Source organism: Cyprinodon variegatus, unplaced genomic scaffold (assembly GCF_000732505.1).
Source record: "Cyprinodon variegatus isolate N-32 unplaced genomic scaffold, C_variegatus-1.0 Scaffold166, whole genome shotgun sequence".
Lineage (NCBI taxonomy): Eukaryota > Metazoa > Chordata > Actinopteri > Cyprinodontiformes > Cyprinodontidae > Cyprinodon > Cyprinodon variegatus.
In genome coordinates, this window is record NW_015150619.1 from 1,076,165 (window position 1) to 1,098,869 (window position 22,705).

The 22,705-nt window shown below is 37.2% G+C and overlaps 1 protein-coding gene across 2 annotated transcripts; it reads left to right on the forward strand.

Moving 5' to 3' along the window:
• Positions 1-401: 401 nt before the first annotated feature.
• On the forward strand, positions 402-18,310 carry ppm1b (protein phosphatase, Mg2+/Mn2+ dependent 1B). Of its 2 annotated transcripts, XM_015378197.1 has the most exons (7): positions 402-783; positions 8,564-9,484; positions 12,663-12,780; positions 13,701-13,809; positions 15,456-15,513; positions 17,381-17,397; positions 18,059-18,310. In XM_015378197.1, coding segments are annotated over exons 2-7 (1,191 nt in total). In that variant the 5' UTR covers positions 402-783; positions 8,564-8,596; the 3' UTR covers positions 18,060-18,310. The 2 variants fall into 2 exon arrangements, with proteins under 2 accessions (XP_015233683.1, XP_015233682.1); XM_015378196.1 differs by lacking the exon at positions 17,381-17,397.
• Positions 18,311-22,705: the final 4,395 nt, after the last annotated feature.

The window sequence follows — 22,705 nt, forward strand, 5'->3', positions numbered from 1 at the left end:
ATTCTTTCAAGGCGTCTTTAAGAATTTTCAACGGTCAGTTTAAACTTTTTAATTTGCTTCAGTCACATAATTCCCTAGATGAGCAGTGAAGCAGATTTAAATACTATGAAAACAACTGGGCTGCAGGAAGGATGAAATCTTATAAATTATTCCTGCACTTTTAAACATGTAGGCAAAAAATACATATATGTTGGCTGAATTCCTAAAACTGCAAGTTTGTTCCAGTGGAGTCAATAAAATCCCTCCCAAACCACTTACAAGCTTTGCCCCACCAATTCCTACATTAGTTCACGCTGCAAAGCATACATTTTGATTGAAGTTGTTATTGACCAATGGCGTCCCGGCTGCCGATTAATTCTGTCGAATCACAGCCGAGCCTCTTATAAATCGCCCCTCCTCTAAAGTGTGAGCTGAAAACGAACGTCATTTGCCTCGTACACTTAGCATTAGCCTTAAATTAGCTTGGTTTTAACACTGTAAATGTATTATCCTAGATAGATGCGGACTGTTGTTTAAACCCTCAGTCACATTCAGAGGTAGTAAATCGCCCAGTTTGTCTCAACAGCGGGAAACATGTATATTAAGGCTTTAATCCGTTGCAGGGACATGCTAAAGGGAGAACTCTTGGTCTGAAATGCTTGCTAGCCTTCGAGAAGGGGCCGAAAACCGAAAGTGGCTAACAGCGCCGACGGTTAACTCACCGCCAGCAAAGCCAGCGGGCTTTCTCACATCTGTCGTCGGCACAAGAAGGTGGACAGACTGAAACGGCGTCTTTCCTACAACGTAAGTAACGCCTCATAATTGTACTTAGCAATTTTATGACACTTGGCTCGCCACCAGCTAAGCTGCATTTTAACAACTGTAAAGTTCGCTAGCTGGTTGTCTTTAAATTGAAGTGGCCTAAGATTTTATTTGGCAGGTCGTTATAAAACGCTGGGTAATAAAGGGTGGCTCATAAAAAAATATGGGTTTATGTGTTTTTAGTCATTTCAGGTCCTTTTTGGCTTGAGGCTAAAAGTTAAAATTGTGTTATTAGCTACGGTTGAGAGCAGTTAACTCTCCTACTTGTGTATATATATGCGCTACATTTGATAAAATATAGGGATATCGAGGTTAATATCTCATTCATACAAAATAATATACATTGTATTAATTGCTGGAAATAAAGGTATGAAAAATATCAAATATTTTTAACGATTGCAACAGGTGCCCCTCATGCAGCAATATATCTGTTGTTTTTTTTACATTAAGGTAAATAAGTCCCATACTTTGTATCATAGGGGAATAATTACCATCCTGTTATTTAATTAAATACTCCTATTAGTGAATAGCCTCTTTCTCTTTTCATTAAGAGGTGTCCTATTCGGTTAAAATCTAACACCAGCTCATGAACTTGTTTTAATTGCATGTTGTATTGCTGGTTGTTGTTTTTATTTGACAGTGTGTTCCAGAAATGGCTGCATTATCAGTGGGATGTTTGTGTTGGCACCTCTTCATTACATTTTCTGCCTAGCAATGCTGCTTTAGTATCCTAATGCTGTGAGTCTATGCACTTATTGAAATTCATTGACCTTATGTCAGTCATCTGACTGAATTTATTATTGGTATATTAGCAACAGTTTTAGATGTTTTGCATTGAAGGAGCAATGAAAGGAGAATTCAAAGTGTACTGAGATCATTTGGGGGAAAAAACAACAACGAAAAAACATCTGAGAAAGCATCAGCACCTATTAATGTCAAATCCATGTAAGATAAAAAATATCTTAATTACATAAGACTATATTTTGGAATATAGTGAAGAATAAAGTGAAACCTAAGCCTCCTGTTTGCTTTCTTTTAAATTTTGAATGTTATAGATACATTCTCATGCTGAGCCTGAAACTATTCCCATTTTATTTTATTTTTTTTTGTACACTGGGCTTTGTGTAGACAGACCAAATTTAAAAATATTCAGGATATGTTTACATTATCAGAAGAGATTATCATAAACCAGTGTTCAAATGACAAGCAGTTTTTTCCTTCTTTTTTTGTGTGCAGTCATTATCATATGCAAAAAAGTGATTGCAGTATGATGTGCAGCCACTGTTTGACTCATGGTAAACTTTTTTTATTGCCAATATGCGACCTGTATCTGCTCTTTTCATGGCAGTTTGAACATCACAGATCCGATTTCTTCCAATGTGACCCAGGCCACTTGGCTAGGTGGTCCTGAATCTGATGCTGATCTGATCTTTTCAAATCGCATTCATCCAACCTGAACACCATTATTACTCAACATAGATCACTATTCTGTGTCTTGCCACACAGAAGAGGGAAGAAAAACAACAATCATGGTGGTCGATAATGAGGAGAGCAGTTTTTTTTAATCAACTTGAATAAAAATTAGTTTTTAACGTTAGAAAAGATTGGTAGATGAGCTCCTGCACTACCATCCATGTTTACTTCCGTAAACACAGAGTGTGCCTGCTTGTGACGTCATTTTGTCCTCTACTGCGCATGCGTATGAACACAGTTCACACAGGAGATCAAATACATGTCGTATATATTTGGAAATGTGAATGGCAATGCAAAAAAAATTGGAATTGCGCTAAGTGTGAACGTAGCCTGAGTGTTCTAGACTGTAGAGATGAAACAACGAAACATAAACAAAGCAGTGTAGTTGTGGCCTCCATGTGTTGGAGAACTAGACGGGTCAGCAATATGTTGGTCATTTTTATATTGCTCTGAATGTCCAATCCTTTTTTAATACAATATGATGAAAGTAACATTGTTAACTGGTTGATTTTTTTTTTTTCTTTACAAGCAAACCTGCATTTGGCTCCCTAACGGACCTGCTGCCCATAGCTAACCAAATGTGTTAAAATAGCACCAGTCTAATAAGATTGATTTGTGCCACTCCTTTATTACCTTTATGTTACTGTTCAGGTTTTAAATGACTGAAGTAATTTTTGTCCAATTGAATTAGTCTTGCAAGCAAGGAAAAGTTAGCAAAGCAGTTAGGCCATGCAGCCTACATTAAGGGGCGGTATTAACTAGAAACCTTGAAACGATAACAGGGGTTTCTATCAAGAGGGAGAAAGTGAGCACACTACACAAAATATCTCTTAATAACCTTTCTTTGAGTGTGGTTATTGCATGCTTACTATATATTTTTTTTTTTTTTACACTTTATCCCACAGGAATTTAGTTGACTCTTAAAGCCTTCTATCATGCTGCATGTGTCTTATTTTTTTTCCCTTTGAACCAGATCAGATCTTAACTTTGACAGATGGGCTTGTGGACAGAGAGAGCAGGTAGATACAGGTACAGACGGCCTTTTTGCTGCCAAGAAACCACTCAGACTACTATATCAAGATGCGTTTACTTTCCTGCTCTTCAGCCACAGTCTTATAGGCTTCTGTCTGGTCAAGTAACGGCTCCATAATCCCAGGCGCCACTGCAGTGATGGTGCTTGTGTTCAGAGAGCTTTTGTTCCTGGAAATTGACAACTTTTGGAATAACTTAAGTGATGGTCATCATAGAGCTTTTCACCTTGACAGTTTATTTTAAAAGCATTAATGTTGGGTAAAAAGGACTTTCTATTAGTTGTAATCTGTAACATTACTGTAGGTGGCTTGTTAGAATAGCAAATCTGTAAACATCAGCGTCGATTATTTTTTTTATTGTACCATAAGCGGATGTGTTTAACAGATGCTTAATAAGCAGAAAGATAAGCTCTTCCCTAAAAGGTAATGTAAGTGTGTAAGTAAAAATTGATTATCTCATAAATAGCTATAGTCTCTGTATTGACTTTGTTTCAGCCCCATCAAAGAAGATGGTTGAGTGAAAATTGAGGCAGATGCTAACTGACCCTTACCTGGAATGTAGATGCACATTATACAAATTTCCTTTAAAGATTTAAAAGATCATTTATTTAGTAACATAACAAGAAGCTTAACTTAATTCCAAAAAAGTGATTATTACCACTGCTTTTTAATTATTGTTGTTATTTTCATTAGGAACATAACAGATAAAAAAAAAATACTAGCACAATTACAGTTAATTGATGTTTGCATCAATGTGTGTCAAGTCACTTATGCTGGATTACTGCTGTGATCCTAATTTTCCTATTTTCCCCAAACATTATTATTGTTATTCAGCAAAGGATTTCTGTTGAGACAGATTTTAAGTTCTGAGTTAGAAGAAAGTTTGCACGGCACTGCTGCCTTGTAGCAAAACATTTGTAGAGTAATTTCATACCAGGTTCTTGTTGCATGGAGTTTGTATATTCTCCACATGCATGCATGTAGGACTCTATTTAATTTTTTTATTTTTATTTGAATATATATNATTATTAACCTGAAGGTAAATGACTACACCTAATTGGAAATGACAAGAGGTATTCATCATCAATCCTGGGCTTTAAATGTGGTAAAAAATAACACTGTTACTAATTATATTTATATTCTCCACATGAATAATGAATCCATGATATTTAATTTTTTTATTTTTATTTGAATATATATGTATGTGTGTATATATATATATATATATATATATATATATATATATACTTTAATAATCCCAGAGGGAAATTACTTACTGTCAAACACAGGCGACTGTCTAAGAACACTCCAAAAGCGTTTTTATTTGCTTTTGATAAATATCTCGTCATCCTTAAATTGGTGGACAAAATATTGCAGAGAGACACAGAGGCATTGTATGAAATTGACCTAAATACAATGTCTAAATGATTTGATCAGGTTACTTGAACTCAGATATTTGAAGTGCACTGTAGATTGTCATGTCCAATTTTAAATATTTTATGTATAACATTAAACATTGATGCCAAGTGGTATACATCAGTTAATTTTCTATTGATAAAAAATAGGCTAAAATGAAAAAAGCTACTGCAAATGTCAGAAAGCTTTAGAGTTTTTGAGAGCGTAATATTTCTAAACCTTTGTGCACCTTGAAAACTGATAACTGGTTAAGAGTTGAGATTAGTATTACTAAGTAAGTATTATTTATACAGTAAATTTCACAGTTAATATCAGATCATGGAAATATGATTAAATTGATATGAATAGAATCCTACAAATATAAAATACTAATAATACTTAACTGCCCGTTTGTCTTAAGTAACATTTCAACCATTTTAGCAACAAATTCCTTACTGAAAAGCTGATAAGCACCAACAAAAGAAATAGAAGCTTTAAGCTTTCACAGTGATAGTTTATCTTTCTTAACATTATTTCCTTTGGCCATAAACAGTTTATAGAGCTGTTGATATAGAAGTTAATGGAGAGCTCTTGTTAGTGGTGCTTTTGGAGTGTTCTCAGACAGTCGCCTGTGTTTGACAGGATAATCTGCCTCTGTGTGGAACCTATCAGCAGCTGAGGGTTAAATTGAGTTAACTTGTTAAAGCTGTCCTGCTCGTCTGAAGTCTGAAATCAGAGACTGGAGAGCCAGTCTGTTTGCCCCCGTTTCAACTCTAAAATTTAAACTCAATGAATAAAAATTATTCCCAGGGATTACCACATAAAAAAAAAATAAAAAAAAATGTATTACCTGTGAGAGCCTTGATATTTTTTCAACCCGTAAAGGAAAAATGAAAAGCATGTGATCATATATGCAAACAGAAAGTAGTATTACTTTGCTGCTCTTCCATCACATGAATACCATCCTCTGTTGTGCTTTTATTTTTTTTGGATTGTAGGATATTTTTCTGGTTTTTGAGATACATTTTCAGGAGTTGCTTACGTACACGGTGTATGTATGAATCGAACCGAACCGTGGATTTTGTGAACCGTTCCACCCCATATATATTTATTTATTTATTTATTTATTTATTAGTAACAATGAACATGGATGCTTAAAAACAGAGATTACATCCCCAAGCTGATTGCTAGCCAGATTTGGACATATCTGTTTTTAGTCAGCATATATGATTACACTTAATTCTAAATAAACACTCAATATGCATAAAATATTGGGCATAACAGACTTTCGGGCCAGGCCTTCTGTCAAAGAAAAATATTACAATTACCGAAAGTGAACTGAAGTTATCTGTATTTTTCCATTTTGGCTTACAGTTTATCTGATTTCCCATACTGGTATTATAAACAAAAAATTATGATAATTTTTTATTATTATTATTTCTTACAATTATAGAAACTAACTACCTGAATGTACACTGACCCATCTGTCAGTTTTCTTCCTTCTAAGAAGCAGACAGACTTGCAGATAAAACTGCCAAAAAGTATCTTGGTCAGCAGAGTGGTGGCAGAAAGTGGTCACGCCTTAACCGGTGTTGAATATGTATTTTCTATATTACCTGAATATGTCCTCCCCTGCTGATCAACTAATAAATAGCAAAACCTCCATCGAGAAAGCAGTGGTTGTTGTTCTTCCTCCTGTTCCCCTGTGAACCTGATTGAAGAGCTCTTTATAAACAGGTGACTATTCTTTTCAGACGTGTTGCTTTAGTTGCTGACAGACTGAACAGCAGTCCTTGTTCTAAGCTTGTAGGGTAGAATCTAAGGAAAGAAACTTGTTCTAATACTACTGCAAGAAAAGGATGTGTTTTGAAAATAAAAATTCCATAAACATCCAAATAACATAAAAAAATTTTTGTTGCTTTTTAGAGTTAAAAAAGTTTCTGGTTTGAAAATGAAATTACTTTCTGAGTTTATCTGGGTGAATTAAACATACATTATTTAAAATATGTATTGTCCCACCTTCATTTATGTCAGAATTGTTGAAAAGGTAATATTCCTAAAATGTGGTATGTTTAGAGGTATGTAAAACTTTCCTATTTTTGCTGGTTGCAGTTAAAGCCTCAGGAGAGGGAATTGAATTCATCCTGTTTTAGTGGTCAGGGTTTGCTTTGCTTTTTTAGCTAAGTTTACTCTACAGGTCATTTTAAATTGGTTTGATATATGAATGCAGTAGACCACAATACACAGTCCTACCTGATCGATTGCATCTCTGTGAAACAGCACACATCTGCTGGATGAGGTTAAAGTGTGAACTGATCTCCTTTGATTCTAGAACAAGCTGAGATACCTTTTCTTTATTTTGTTTAAGGTGAATTAATGTGGCAAAGCAGCAGGTTTTATGGGGATGTGGGAACAAACCAGAGTTGGTGATTCTCCATCTTCAATAAAATATGACCTTTAGCCTTTTTGCTCCATCAATACATTCCCATTAGGAGATTAGATCATCAGGTATGCCTGCAGTGTATTTATAACCTGCATTTATTGATGTTATCACAAACAATGTGCATGTTAAAAGGGCAATTTCCATGGCTGAGGCGCAGTTAAGTACTGTGACAATCAATACATGTGTTGACTCCACTCTCACATTGTCTAAACAATCAGTATAAGCTTGTTGCAGAATTAGTATCTTCTATGAAATGGCCTGCTGCTGCTGCTTATTTAGCTAATGCAGGTGCAGTTATTGCTAGATATCCTCTTAAACTCACTGCAGTTTGTTAATGTCTTTGGTCACAAAGAAGCTTTTAAGCCTCCTCCTCCATCTTTTTAAGGATGAACTAAAGTGACTCTGCTATTTTTGGCTTTGTTGTGCCAGATTCCAGATTTTTAGAACATCATCTGGGATCTGTTTTCATTTTCCACTTCCAATAATATAAATCCTAACTTTTTTTTTTTTACTTATAATGCTCCAAATAATAATTTGTTGAAATATGTCACAAATCTCCCCCTTTCTGTAATTTATGTGTTTTTATTCAGAAGGAAACCGTTCTGACAAAAGAGTTAAGACTGTGGTTGAGGTCTGGTGACTAAGCTGAACATGACATAAATGATTACAAGCCATCTTGTCTCTACTGAAACTTTTTGCATAACCTCGAGCTGAGCTGAAGCTCATTGCATTGCTATGTTACTGCATGCTGAGTCAATGTTAGAACTAACTAGAAATTGTGAAAGTAAGACTTTACTCACATGGGGATGAAACTCATTGTTAGTGTAACGGTACCCTACTTTTGTAACAACAAAATAATAGCAATGATAATACTCTGACCAGAATATGATTCAATTAAAGGTCAAATGTAAAGTAAAATTGCTTCTAAAAGTGTATGTTTTTTTTTTTTTATAAAAGTCACTCAAAGAAAACAGAATAAATGTAACTAGTTACTACTGTATTTTTATTTTTTTCAAATAAGAGTATTGAATATTTTGCTGGGGATCAATATTGTCTTTTAAATATTAATATTGTGACAATCCTAAGATACTCACTGAATGAATGTCAATGTTTCTTTAAACCCAGCATGTTCCCTAACATACACTGAACAAAAGATTTCTAATCCGATCAAAATAAGATTGACAGATTTTGGTGGATGATGGACAGGATTTTATTGATCTATGATGATCTGTTCTAATCATGAGTTTTCAAATGTATGTAACAAATCTGATATTGATAAGTATTTTTTGTGTTTTTTCATGTTCAAACCGCAGCTTTGAGCAAAATAATAAGATAATCTTTGTCCAAACGTTTGTACCAGACGATGTTTCTTGTATTTTCTTTTCATGTTGTTTCCTTTTCTTTGTTGTCACCCCCACAGGAAGCAGGGGGTCTGTCTGTCTAAGGCAGAGGCATGGGATCGTTTCTGGACAAACCCAAAACGGAGAAGCACAACTCTCACGGGGAGGGGAACGGACTGCGCTATGGGTTGAGCTCCATGCAGGGCTGGCGGGTGGAGATGGAGGACGCTCACACTGCTGTACTAGAACTACAGACGCCCGGCATGGCTGACTGGTCTTTTTTCGCCGTGTATGACGGCCATGCTGGATCCAGGGTTGCCAACTACTGCTCTAAGCACCTTCTTGAACACATAATTACTGCAAGCTTAGGTGCAGGGGGAACACAAGGCTCTCAAGCCAGATCAGACTGTTCCAACGTTAACTCTCAGGCTCTTCCCCCTCCTGATGTAGAGGCTGTGAAAGCTGGGATCCGCACCGGGTTCCTGAGGATCGACGAGCACATGCGAAGCTTATTTGGCCTTCGCAATGGGACAGATCGCAGCGGCTCGACGGCTGTGGGAATCCTTCTGTCACCAGAACATTTCTTCTTCGTCAACTGCGGGGACTCTCGCGCCGTTCTCTACCGCAACTCACAGGTGTGCTTCTCCACACTCGACCACAAGCCTTGCAACCCACGGGAGAGGGAGCGCATCCAGAACGCCGGAGGATCCGTGATGATTCAGAGAGTTAATGGGTCACTGGCAGTCTCAAGGGCCTTGGGGGACTACGATTACAAGCGTGTGGATGGCAAGGGCCCCACAGAGCAGCTGGTTAGCCCTGAACCGGAGGTGTATGTGATGATCAGGGCTCCGGAACAAGATCAGTTTATCATTCTGGCCTGTGATGGCATCTGGGATGTCATGTCCAATGAGGAGTTGTGTGAATTTGTGAAATCTAGACTAGAGGTGTGGGATGACCTGGAGAGAGTCTGTAACGAAGTGGTGGATACTTGCCTGCACAAGGTAGGTCAACATTTTTTTGGTTTTTGTATTCTGTACCAACCACAGCACAAACATCTAGGATCTTCTTGAACCAACTCTGTGTCTAAAACTGCAAACCAAACAGTTCTTCAAACAAAGTGATCAGTTTTACAGCCATACTTAATGATGGCTTCAAATAGAATCAATAAAAACAAGCTTTCTTAACTAGAAGATGCAAAAAATAGAGATTTGTTTTTGCAAATGGAATCAATTTGACCAAATATCAAATCCCGTGACCACTGATCAGTGTGGAACTGTCAAGTTCAGTTCAGAATAAGTATTTTGTATTGATTAAACAAAAATTAAACTGTTGAGCAAAAACTGGGGAAACAAAGTTGATTCTAATCTAAGATAACTGGGGCTTACAGCTTAGTTCGTAGTTATAGCCTTTTATAAGAGAGTTCAATAAGAGGCGAGATTAAGGCAGAGTTAAAGGGTAAAAACAAAAATAAAAAAATTAGTTTATATGTACAGTAAATATTTCTCCAATTAGAAACTCTTTAAAGTATTTTAATCTGTGTTGCAGACCCAGGAAGGTTGGCTTATCTCTCATTTTCTAACAAAAACAATGAAGGTTTCATTATCAGCCCTATGCAGGCATTATTTTATTAAAACAACAAAAAAAGAAATTCTTGGACTAAAATACAAAATCCTTCACATAAAATGAGATGTTGCTAATGTTTTTGTATCCTGTTTTAACTTGTTACTCCTAACTAGAGAGTGAATGATTAATTCACATTGAGTAAAGCTCCAAGAAGATTATTTACATTCTAGCTGCAATTCCTGGGAAAAAAATGTGACTCCATTTCTTTACCTTCACCAAATAATGATTCACTTTAGTGTCCTGATTTAAGGTCTGTCTCCTCTCTGCCATCATGGCTGCCCTGAACTAAAGAGACCCGCCTTTGTGGACACTATTTTTTCTTTTTGATAAAATCTACGCTAAATACTGGAGACTACACTTTGTGCAGAATTATTAGACAAATGAGTATTTCGCTCACATCATCCTTTTCATACATGTTGACCTACTCCAAGCTGTATAGGCTTGGAAGCCAACTACCAATTAAGTAAATCAGGTGGTGTGCATCTCTGTAATGAGAAGGGGTGTGGCCTAATGACATCAACACCCTATATAAGGTGTGCTTAATTATTAGGCAACTTCCTTTCCTTTGGCTAAATGGGTCAGAAAAGAGATTTGACAGACTGTGAAAAGTCAAAAGTTGTCAGATGTCTTTCAGAGAGGTACAGCAGTTTAGAAATGGCCAAGGTTTTGAAGCGGGATCATCGCACAATCAAGCGGTTCATGGCAAATAGCCAACAGGGTAGCAAGAAGCGTGTTGAAAAAAGGAAAACGCAAAATAACTCCCCATGAATTGAGAAGGATCAAGCATGAGGTTGCCAGGTAGCCATAAGCCACCAGTTGTACCATATTTCAGAGCTGCAACATGTCAGGAGTGCCGAGAAGCACAAGGTGCTCAATACTCAGGGACCTGGCCAAGGTAAGGAAAGCCGAAAAAAAGACCACCTTTAAACAAGACACACAAGACAAAACATCAAGATTGGGCCAAGAAATATCTGAAGAAGAAATATCTCCAAGGTGTTTTGGTCTGATGAAATGAGAGTGAGTCTTGATGGGCCAGATGGATGGATGGGCACCAGGCTGGATCAGTAAAGGGCAGCAAGTTCCTTATCGACTCAGACACCTGCAAGGTGGAGGTGGTGGACTAGTTAGGGGTGTGGGAAATAATCGCTTTGGCGATATATCGCGATATTCGGCTGCCCAAAATAATATCGATCTTTCACTTCTTAGTATCGATAAAAAAAAAAAATGGTTACATAAAACATTGATGGGAAAATGGGTTACCTCTGCACCACCACTCTGGCAGACAGCGCTGTGGAGCCCTTTAACTGTGCGTGCAGCACCAAATCTGTATTTGAGGCAGTCATAGTGGAAGAAAACCCCAAACATGGATAATAATACCTAATCAATATTTTCTGATGAAAATATACAGCACTTGCTGTTTTATCTCATCATTTGATTTTGATAGCTGGAGAAAATATGGCAATATATAGTGATACTGCAATATCGTGATAATATCGTATTGTGACCCAAGTATCGCAACATGTATCGAATCGCAACACTCATGCCAATACTCACCTCTAGTACTGGTGTGGGCTGGTATCATCAAAGATGAGCTTGTGGGACCTTTTCGGGTTGATGATGGAGTCAAGATCAACTCCCAGACCTACTGCCAGCTTCTGGAAGACACCTTCTTCAAACAATGGTACAAGAAGAAGTCGCCACCATTCAAGAAAAACATGATATTCATGCAGGACAATGCTCCGTCACACGCATCAAAATACACCACAGTGTGGCTGGCCAGAAAAAGTCTAAAAGGAAAAAAAAATAGTGACATGGCCCCCTTGTTCACCTGACCTGAACCCCATGGAGAACCTTTGGTCCTTCATGAAATGTGAGATCTACAGGGAGGGAAAACAGTCCACCTCTCTGAACAGTGTCTGGGAGGCTGTGGTGGCTGCTGCACGCAATGTGGATCGCAAACAGATCAACTACTACAGAACTGACAGAATCTATAGATGGAAGGCTTTTGAGCTTCATGGTGAAGAAAGGTGGCTATATTGGTCATTGCTTTGTTTTTTTTGAATGTCGTAAATGTTTATTTCTGAATTTTGAGTTGTTATATTGGTTTACCTGAAGAAAATAAACAAGTGAGATGGATATATATTGTTTTTTATTACGTTGCCTAATAATTCTGCACAGTAATATTTACCTGCACACACAGACAACCTCATAAAATGGCCAAATCTAAAAAAAACAAAATGCACATCAACTTCCAAAAATATGAAACTTTGATATTAAGGAGTCTTTTGGGTTGATTGAGAATGCAGTTGTGGCCCAATAATAAAAATAATCCTCAAAAATACAACTTGCCTAATAATTCTGCACACAGTGTATATGTGATGCTTGTATAGTAAAGCAAAACATTGCTTTTAAAATGACAGCTGTTTTCTTTTAAAAAAGAAATATTTAGTGTGGGAAACGGATGAAAAGAGCAGGTCTGGTTCTTGGAATTCATGTGCTTTTTTTGCACTAGATAATTGATTTAGTCTTTTATTTTCTTTCCTCTCATCCATTCAGGGAAGTCGAGACAATATGAGTATTGTTTTAGTGTGTTTGCCCAATGCTCCCAAAGTATCTGAGGAGGCTGTGAGGAAAGAAGAAGAGGTAAACAAATACCTGGAAGATCGAGTGGAAGGTAGGAATGATGAGCATGGATGATGTTCTTTTAAAGTAACACTGTTCTCAATTTCTTTATGGATTTGGAGAAACAAAATGGTTCTTTGAAGACCATGAATTTCAGGAATAGTTTTACGTTTTCTTATCTTCTAAGGTCAAACAGATTGTTTTCTTCCACTTTTGTTATTTAAGTAGTTCTATTTTTTCTGTTCTAACTGAGCTATGTCCTGTTCAGAGCAAAAGAATTAAAGTATTGTGACTCCCATTTCAGGAGGCTTCTCCCTTCCTCATTACCTCTTGTAAATGCATCTGCTTTTTATTCCCAAACATTTGCAGTGTTGTTATGATTTCCCTGATCTGTCCCGGTTCTCTACGCCCTTTAATCATTTCACACCTAATCCTCCTCAAATTATGACACAAAATGTTCATCAGAGTGTAGCAGTTCATATAAGATGGTCTTCCTAGTTTTTAATTCCTATGAAATCAGACTTTATCACCTTAGTTTTGTTCTCCATTTGCTTCAAAACATAACTAAATGTATCCGATTCATGCATATAACTTTTTGGGAACGGTGGCTTTTGTTTGGTAAAAGAACCATTTGGTTGGGGTCAGTTACTGTGAGGTACATGTTGGATTCAGGCTGTTGTCTAATTTCTGGAAAAGCAAAAAGAGAGGGAGTTAAAAGAAAGAGGACGGGCTGGGAGGAATGCTCTGGCTGAACATCGAGCTGGCTCCATGCCACTCAGCTCAGCTGCAAGCCTCTTGCTGTCACCATGCCTCATTTAGACACTCTTTTCATTTATTCACTTGCACATTTTCCACTCTTCCTTTCTCTCCACTTTTTTTTTCCAGTCCCTTTTTTTTTCCACTGATGGTCATGGTTATAATAAGCTTAGTGACTACTGAGATGTGTAACTGCATTTCTGCCGTTGTGTTTAGAAATGCTGAGTGGAGATGAGGGTGTTCCTGATCTGGAGACGGTGATGAGGAACCTGGCTTCAGACAGTGGGATGCCCCCTCTACCCCCCGGGGGTGGACTTGCCAGCAAGTAAATGCTACCGTCCTCTATTATCTGCTGCTTAATCTTTCTAAAAAGTGTTTGTTCACTAAAGTTCACCAACAAAAATGAGACCCTCAGAAAAAAAGATCTCTTCATATTGACATTCAATGGAAAAGCCATTAGTTGAAAGATATTATTTTTGAGTCAACAGGTCGAGTCAGTCACACACCCACCAGATTTATACTTCACATTTTTTTTGGCAAAAATTAAGAACATATATTAGCTCTCTTTTACTGTCTCTTTATTGTTTGACTTTGGTCATATATGATTTGGTGATATATTTCTTATATTTTTGTTGATAGGATGTAATTTTGATATAATCAAGAATAAAGCTTCCTAAAATTGCAAACAATTAGTCAACTCTATGAAAGTCATCCAATATAACAGCCCACTACATTTGGTACTCCTTGTACCAAACAGTTTTTAATGTAACACCAAGCTAACAAGGCTCCATAAATGCTAACTAACTGACATCTCTACTGCTTAACTGCTTCTTTGTTAAGCTAAAAGGCCTCTTATCAGATGATCCCATAGCAGTAGACGAAATGAAGGCTTATGTGACGAGTCTGCTCAATGTCCGATAGACATTAATACTATATGCTAAAAGCTTAGCGTAGCCTGTTCAGCAAAACTTTGGTTAGGTCCACTTATAGGAACCTAAGGAAGGCAAAACTGATTCAATAAAACAGAATGCATTTCAGTTTTAAAAAGGATAATGCAATTTTCGAATATGGTTAGAAACGTGGTCATGAAATAAAAAAAAAAAAAAAAACAACAACAAAAATTCTATTTAATGATAGTCCAGGAACTTGGACTTTCTCTATTAAATGTTGAAGTCCCTTAACTGCACGTTTCTATGAGAACTTAGTCTTTGTTTATGTTATCTCAATGAATAAGAATGATTGTGTTCTTTTTCTACAGATGACAATGAAATAGTTTTTTTTAAATGACACTTTTTTTTTTTTAATCGATCACTGTTTTTATCGATGTAAAAAAGTTTTAAAGTATTCTTCTGTTAGAATAATACTGCTTGATTTGAAGTAAGCGTCACTGTTTTTACCCACCTCAAAAGTTAAACAAATAATTGGCAGCTTTCAATAACGTTTTGTTTGGTTATTCCAAACAAAAGTTGAAAGGCTTCCAGCCCAGTTGGAGCTTGCTATTGTGTTGGTGTTAAAAAACTGTGACTGTATTTAAAAAGAAATTAATTTCAACTTGAAAATCCTGCAGCCAATGAGTCACGGCTCTTTCTGTTCAGCTGCTCTCCAGGCGTCTGTTAATGACATATATATTTTAACCATAAACTGTAATGTATATTGAAACATATTTATACTGACCTAGTTTGGCTGTAGAAAAACATCCTCTAGACCAGGCATCCCCAAAGTCGGTCCTCGAGGACCGCTGTCCTGCAGGTTTTAGAGGTTTCCCTGCTCCATAACAGCTGATTTACATTGATAGTTGTATAACAGGCTTTTGTTGAACTGCAATAATCAGAATCAGCTGTGCTAAAGCAGAGAAACCTCTAAAACCTGCAGGACAGTGGCCCCTGAGGACCGACCTTGGGGATGCCTGCTCTATGCGAACTATTAAACTGTAAACATATTTAAACTTGTGTATTTGTGTTCTCTATGCAGACGCAGTGTTATCGAAGCAGTATACGACCGCCTGAATCTATATAAACTAGAGGATGGAGTAAGTATTGATAAATGACCTTTGGGTGTCTCAACATTACACATTAATGCACATAAACCCTATCCTGTCATTTTGGGGCTTTCTGTATAAGTTTAGATAAGATCTTTTTATTAACTTCCCTAGACTTGGATGTCGTCCTGCTGTCAGCAATCATGGCTGCTGAGGAGGACGTCTTACTTTTAAAACAAAATTTACAAAATAGATTGCTTCAGCTTTGTTCACTATGCAAAGGTCAATAAAGACAGTTTCCCCTTGATGTCAAAAAACACAACAGGAAGTGTCTGAATATGTAGTTTTGGGATTATATGACAATTACATATCTTTAAAATTTTAAATATAACTTCAAACATTCAAATCTCTATCCTTTCCTGATGTAAAGTATTGTGAACGAAAAGGTACCATATATAAAATCAAGAATAAAAAAACTTTTTTTCTAAAAATATTTAATTTGGAGAGGGGGCTAATTTGATGATCTCTCTACACATCTGATTCTGCATCTTTTCTTGGTTGTAAAAGCTGCTGTCCGTGTTTGAACATGTTTGCTGGGTTCTTCTATGTGCAGCACTCTGATTGTGATCGACATGCTATGAGTGTGAGTGTGTGTGAATGTGATCGTAGCTTTCACTGGGGCTGATGTTTACCTCGGCATTGACTTAAGGGCTATATTTCCTTCTCTAACTGCTCTTAGTCTTTTAACACTAAAACATTTCTACCTTTACTAAAGATAAAATCGAAGCTTTCATTGTGGGTCCTCTATTTGTGCACTTTTAATAAGTCCACAATCTGAAGCAGGAGTTCCCAATCATTTAAGTGATTGAGCCCATAAATACCATTGCTACACTCTGGTGAACCCTTAAAAGACAAATAATTACTTCACTTTATATTTATTGATAATCTAAACTCAAATTGTTATGTTTATTTTTGTAAAATGGTCATTATTTAGGTAATTTCATATGATTGTTTTAATGGTGCATTTTACAATGTAAAATATATATTTAATATGTGCATCATTTATTAGAGAAGTAGATAAATGTTACGTTTAATTGTGTCATGGTACATTTATGGGTTATGTAATGGGGCATTAAAATGTATGAGTTTTAGCCCTCAAAATACATCAGAGATGGACTCAAAAAAACAACACCTTGTGGCCCCCCATCAGTGGCCCCAACCCACACTTTGGGAAACCCTGCTCTAAAGCTAAGAGGAGCCTGGTTTTTGATACAATGGCTCCTTTCAATAAATGCTTTTTGATCACATGCATACATTGCTTTGCAAAGCTATTCATAATACTTAATGTTTTTTTTTTTTTTACTTTTTGTCACCATCCACCCTCAAAACTTTTTAAATTTTATATTTAGACTCAAATAACATGGTGCATATCTCTTCTTTACAAGGCGTAAAATCAGAACGTCTTGTGTTCATCAATATTTTGTTTCCTTTATTTCTGGATAAGATCCAGACGACCCACTGAATTATAGACAATTGATAGAGAAGCTGTAGAGAATTTATAGCTTTGAGAGAATCTGCCGACAGAACCATTTGGTTTTGGACCCCGAAAACCTTAAGAGCTGGTTCACAGAGGGGCAAAAATGTGGAAGGGTATTTGAAGAGTTCAAAAACGATTTATCATGAATTACCCCATTCCCACGTTAGATGGTGGTGGCATCACAATGCTGTGGGTAAACAAGTCTTCCAACATTGAGGGAAGCAGGCTAGAACCAAAATGATGTGATTTTGGTCGGTATAGTTTCGCAATATGGGCAAGAGTCCATGGGGTGTGAAATACTTTCACAAGTAAACACAGAAAGACGCTAAGAAGGGAAGCATCGATATGTCTAACTGTGTGTTCACCCTCTGATTAATGCAGCCCTCCTGTTTCATTTGGTAAGTGATCACATATATAAGTGTTAAACCCCAAACCCTCACCCTTCTTCCAAAGCCTTGTGCATTTAATCAAAACCCACACACGCATTCTTACAGGCATGTACAGTGGTGACCTGCAGAACATACCCCCCTCCCCTCTGTCACACCTCCATCAGTCTCTGCCTCCCTTTCTGGTCTACTTTCTAGCATGTAGAGCTCCGTTTAGACTTTAATGTGTGTGTGTGTGTGTGTGTGTGTGTGTGTGTGTGTGTGTGTGTGTGTGTGTGTGTGTGTGTGTGTGTGTTTAGATTTGATGAGAATGATTGATACGTTTTTCTGGTCCTGTCCATCCCTATCTTACGCCACAGGCGCTCAAACACGCATGCACCAGCTCCACACGCATGCATTGCTGTCTCACTTGATGTCTCAGCAGCTGCTCACAGGCTAATAAAAATCTCTGTTCCTGTTCCTCTTCCCCGCAACAAGAGAAAGCCACAAAGTGTTGTCATATGTTTTTGTATTAAATGATCTAGAAGAGGTTAAAAGTGTCAGCGTGCTTACATTGTTGTTATTCCCTTATCTTTGACTGTGTTGGCTTAAAACCCCCCCGTTGAGATCAGAGTTTAGGGAATTTGACGTTAAATTAACTCTTTCTTTTTCTCTTCCTTTCCTGGCTTTTTAGACTGGAGCAGATGTGAATTACTCCTGGTAGCTGTCCAGCCCGACCGCCGGATCCAAAAATAAAACCCCAACAGGACCACTAACCCCCATGAGATTGCATCCCAACTCCTCTTGTAATTCCACCTGAGAGAATATTACTTTAAATCCACACCCAGCGTGGAGGACTGTAGACTGATTAGGATGCTGTTTCGAATTTGAAAACTGCACTACAGGTATAAACGTAGAATAAAACAACCCTGCTTATTTAAGGTTACCTTTCGTTGGTTGTTTTTTTGTTGTGGATTGAACAGAAACACAGAAGAAGCTCTGCCCTGAGAGCTTTGGGACTTTATGGTGCCTTGCAGAGAGCTGAGAGGAAGGAAGGACCTCACAACTCAACAGCCAGCCATTACTGAAAACAAGACGCTCACACATATTTGAGGCAGAGTCTTATTTTGTTTTTGCTCTGAAGTGTTACCTTTCCATGCACCTGACTGAGAGCTTACTGACCACACAACTCTGCCACGACTGCATAAGCTACACTGTCCAGTCCAGCCACAGGAGTCGTCTGCGTAACCTCCCAGTATGAGATCATCTCTTGGATTTAAAGCCCGCTAAATCCTCCCCATCCAAAGAGTTCTGGGTTTGCTCCTCCAAACGGACCCTGACAGCCGATCAGCTGAGGTTCCACACAACAACGCACGAGTCTGTGTTCTGTCCTGGTTTCAGTTCTGGCGCCTAATACAGGCCGGTGTGCTTCTCCACAGATAAACTCCAGTATGACTCTTCCTGCACGTCTCTGCTCACTGTCTCTACTTTCTTCTATTAAAGAATGCAACAGTTATTTTTTTTTTTCTTCCCCTTTTGCTGCTTCTCATCTTGCTTCCAGTCTTCTCCAGTAAAATCAGTCTGCAGTGCTTTGGTAAAACCTGCCAGAACCATAAGCTTTAGAGCCTGCTCTTCCTTAAGAATAGATATTCTATATTAAATCCATATATATACAGATATATATATATATTTAGATTGTTTTGCTTGGGTTATATTCCCTGCCATGGTATTCATTGTGGCCTAATATGTTTTTGGTTTGTTCGTGTGTGTGTGTGTGTGTGTATGTGTGTTACCTTTAATATATAAACAAAAGAATAAAAAAAATAACAGGCAACTTTCAAACCAAAGGGTTAGAGGGTGAAGAAATTCCAGTCTCAACTTCCTGATCTTCCCCTTTTATCCTTAACACCCACACAGACCAGCACGCACCCACAATCCTGCTCATGCTACAACTTGCCTTGTTCTCTTTTTCTTGTATAATGTCTCTGGAAGAAAAAAAGCAGAGCATAAAACCTGGTCTACATAAGGTGGAAGGAGAGAGTTTCTCTGGGTTTTGGTGATTGCAGTAAAGGAGCCTGTGGACTGAATACTTTGATTTATAGCCATGTTGTCCTTTTTGTTTTTACTTCACTAAAGCTAAATTCATAGGCTAGGTTTAATATGTTCTGGAACCAAAGTCAAAGAAAGGATCTAGGTTTTCTGTAACCACACCGTGCATAACAACTTCCTTAGTGTTTATTTTCTCTTAACTGATTAAAAAATGATGCTGCAGCAGTAAACACACACTTCTCCGGATGTTGCAGAAGCAGTATTTGGAAGAGACTTGCTGGGTTAAATAAACTGTGGTATTCTTTACTCTCAGTGCCATATGACAAATAGGTACTTGAATGTTACATTCTTTTGCAGTTTTGATGAAATTATTATTTTGTGGTGGAGGGTTTTTAGGGATGGGATGGCCGGGAGCTGCAGTGGTGCATGTTTTGTAACTAGGTTTTTTTTTTTTCTTTTTTTTTTTTGGTGAAATGTGCCGGAAAGGGAGGGGCTAATGTGGGTTTTTTGTGAAACAATGTTGAAGAGAAAATGTGTTATAGGTGAAGCTAGAAGACCAATATTAAAAATAAAGATATTTAGCTGCCTAATTTATTTTTTATCAAACCAAAATTTTGATTTTATTTGAGATATATGTCAATTATTTTTCCATCTGTCCCCCAGGTGACTTCGTTACTAACTTTTTAAAGTTTTTAACATTGTGCAAACTCGAACCACTTTGGTACAGTTTAGTTTGAAACAGGTCAAACACTGGGCTTGGAGGAATGAAAAGCTTTGAAAGGAGGGAGAGACATTTATTTTCCTGAATGTAATTCCTCTGCTCACCGTTTCCAATGCATGGACTGCAGCTTCTCATTCTCCTCCATGTCTAAAATAAGCTACCTTTGCTTCCTTTCTTTTGGAAAGTGTTAAATCGTTGCTGAAGACTATATCAGGACTCACACATAATGGGGAGAAAGCACATAATAAACGCTTTGGGATGTTAAGTGATGTCTGAATGTGTTTGACTGATTTGTTGCCGTTATTTGTGTAAAGAGTGTCAAAACATATTGGACCATGATTTTAGGAGAGCTTGGTTGAAGGGAGACAGAATCATGGAGATGAAAGCACAAATTTAGCTTTTTGGAGACAAAATGACTTCTTCTGTTTCTGGTCAGCCCCATTTGTTAGTATTAATACTATGTTAAATTCCAGATTACACTTTTTGTTTTTATTTATTCCAAGTGTTTTAGTTGACATTATGCTTTTACTTTCCAAGCTGATTGAAGAAACTTTGACCATTGCGCTGATTTAGGAAGGGCCAGTTTAATTTTTCCACACCTTTTTTCTTGTACCGATTTATGCTGTCAAGTTTACAGACCGTACAGCCAACTAACCACCAATAAAAGATGGATTTATGTTAAAACTGCTGTTTTGTGTCATGTGGTATGTGCCGTGTTAGCAGAGGTTATGGCTTATCATTATGTTGTAAATCTGTTAGTATGCCACAGTGTTGACACGAGGCTTCGGTTAATTACCTCTGGCCGACGGTCCTCCCTCTCCTGCACAATGAAACCATGTCAGAGATATGCATCTGCTTACTTTTGTTTAATTTCCTGTGCACCATGCCTTGCTCACTGCTGCCAGATTTTGGAGGCAGATTTTTTGCAGTTGTGCACCGACTGCAGTTTTGGATTCTGCGGTTTGGTGTATTACGCAGGCACACTGTAATATACTGATGAAATTACCACATGATTAAAAAATAATCTCTGTTTGGAGAAGCTGATCATAAAAAGTCATCCTAGATCTAAGTCTGCATTGGAAACTGAAGGCAACAAGGAAACTATGTCATCAGCATAGTCTTTGAAAACTTAAATGTGTTAGCCAAAAAGGGTCTCTAAACACTCATATGATCACTAGTCACAGTTAAGTTCATGAAGACATTTCTAAGAGGCTTATTTAATTGAGAGTTTTACACAGACTGACATAAAAAATACTTCATTAAAAAACTAAAGGAATATAAGTTCTAAATATCTCCATGGACAATTAGGATGATTGCATATAATCACACACATCCATATAAAAATCAATTCTAAGGAAATGAAACCATTTGTTTTAGGTACTCTGAATAAAAAGTGTTATAAACTTTGCTGCCCAACATCAAGTCAGGTCAATCCTCACCAATTTCTGCTTATTTGGGAATACCTAAATCTTTTCCTTAGTGAAAGCTGTTTTTGTTAATCTTTGTGGCTCCAGTGGTGATTTATTAGTAGACAGATGGGAAAACAGGTTGAACTGGAGGAGGAAGGAATGCAGCAAAGGTAAATTATTCAGGATTTGAATCTGCAGTGGCTCTATTCCCGCAATGCCACCACATCCTTTTTTTTTTTTAGGTTTATTTAAGGAGGATTTTTTTTCTAATGTGAGGTTCACATATGTTTCCTTAAGCTGTAGTATTTTTTGAAGTAAACATTTGTAGTAGCGTCAGAGGAATGGGTTTGTTGGGGGCCTTTGATCAGGCACACTTTCAGGTTTTTTTCCCTTTAAATGTCTATCATGAAGTCACTAGTCCAATTGCTGTAAGTTTCTAACTCAGCGGTTCCCAACAGAGGGGTGGGGTGCATCCCCAAGATGGGAGACATTGTATTTGAAAATGTTTATGGTGGAAATGGAGTACATGACCCAATTAGAAACTTGTTTTGTTTAATGTATTGATAACAATGTCAAATAAACCCTTACAACCTGAGAGAAAAAATACCCTTTAAAATAATGGTACCTCTGATTTAGAGGAGACTATTGTAGATTGCATATATGTGTGTATATATATATATATATATATATATACACATATTTCTACTAATATAAAAGGAAAATTATTTTAAGAAATAACAGTAAATGTTTGCAGGAGTTTAAAAACAAAACACAGGATTAAATCCACCACTCTATTGCATTAGTATCATTACATATTAAAACATGTATAATACTTTCTGGATTTAATTATGTGATCCAATGCTGGATGAGATCTGTCAAACTGCTGTGCATTTTTCTCCAATCAGACGGCTGATCGGCACCTGTTTGAATTAAAATGATTTTAAATTTTTTTTTTTTACTGCTTAAAAAAAAAAAAAAGACTTTCTTTTGCATAATTCTTTTAATTAAAATAGAGTAAAAACAAACTGGGACACCTGGAATGCAACAAAGTAAAGCTGTTCCCAGAGTTGGTGCCAGGACTGCTGAATTTCTTGGAAGTTTTTTTTTTCTTCTTATCTGGCTGAGGCTTCATAGTTTTTGAACTTGCTGACAGTGCTGAGCA

Coding starts and splice junctions, on each gene's coding strand:
- ppm1b (XM_015378196.1), top strand. CDS start 8,597: ATGGGATCGTTTCTGGACAAACCCAAAACGGAGAAGCACAACTCTCAC. Junction 9,485..12,662: donor TGGATACTTGCCTGCACAAG/GTAGGTCAACAT, acceptor TCATCCATTCAG/GGAAGTCGAGACAATATGAG. Junction 15,514..18,058: donor TATATAAACTAGAGGATGGA/GTAAGTATTGAT, acceptor CTGGCTTTTTAG/ACTGGAGCAGATGTGAATTA.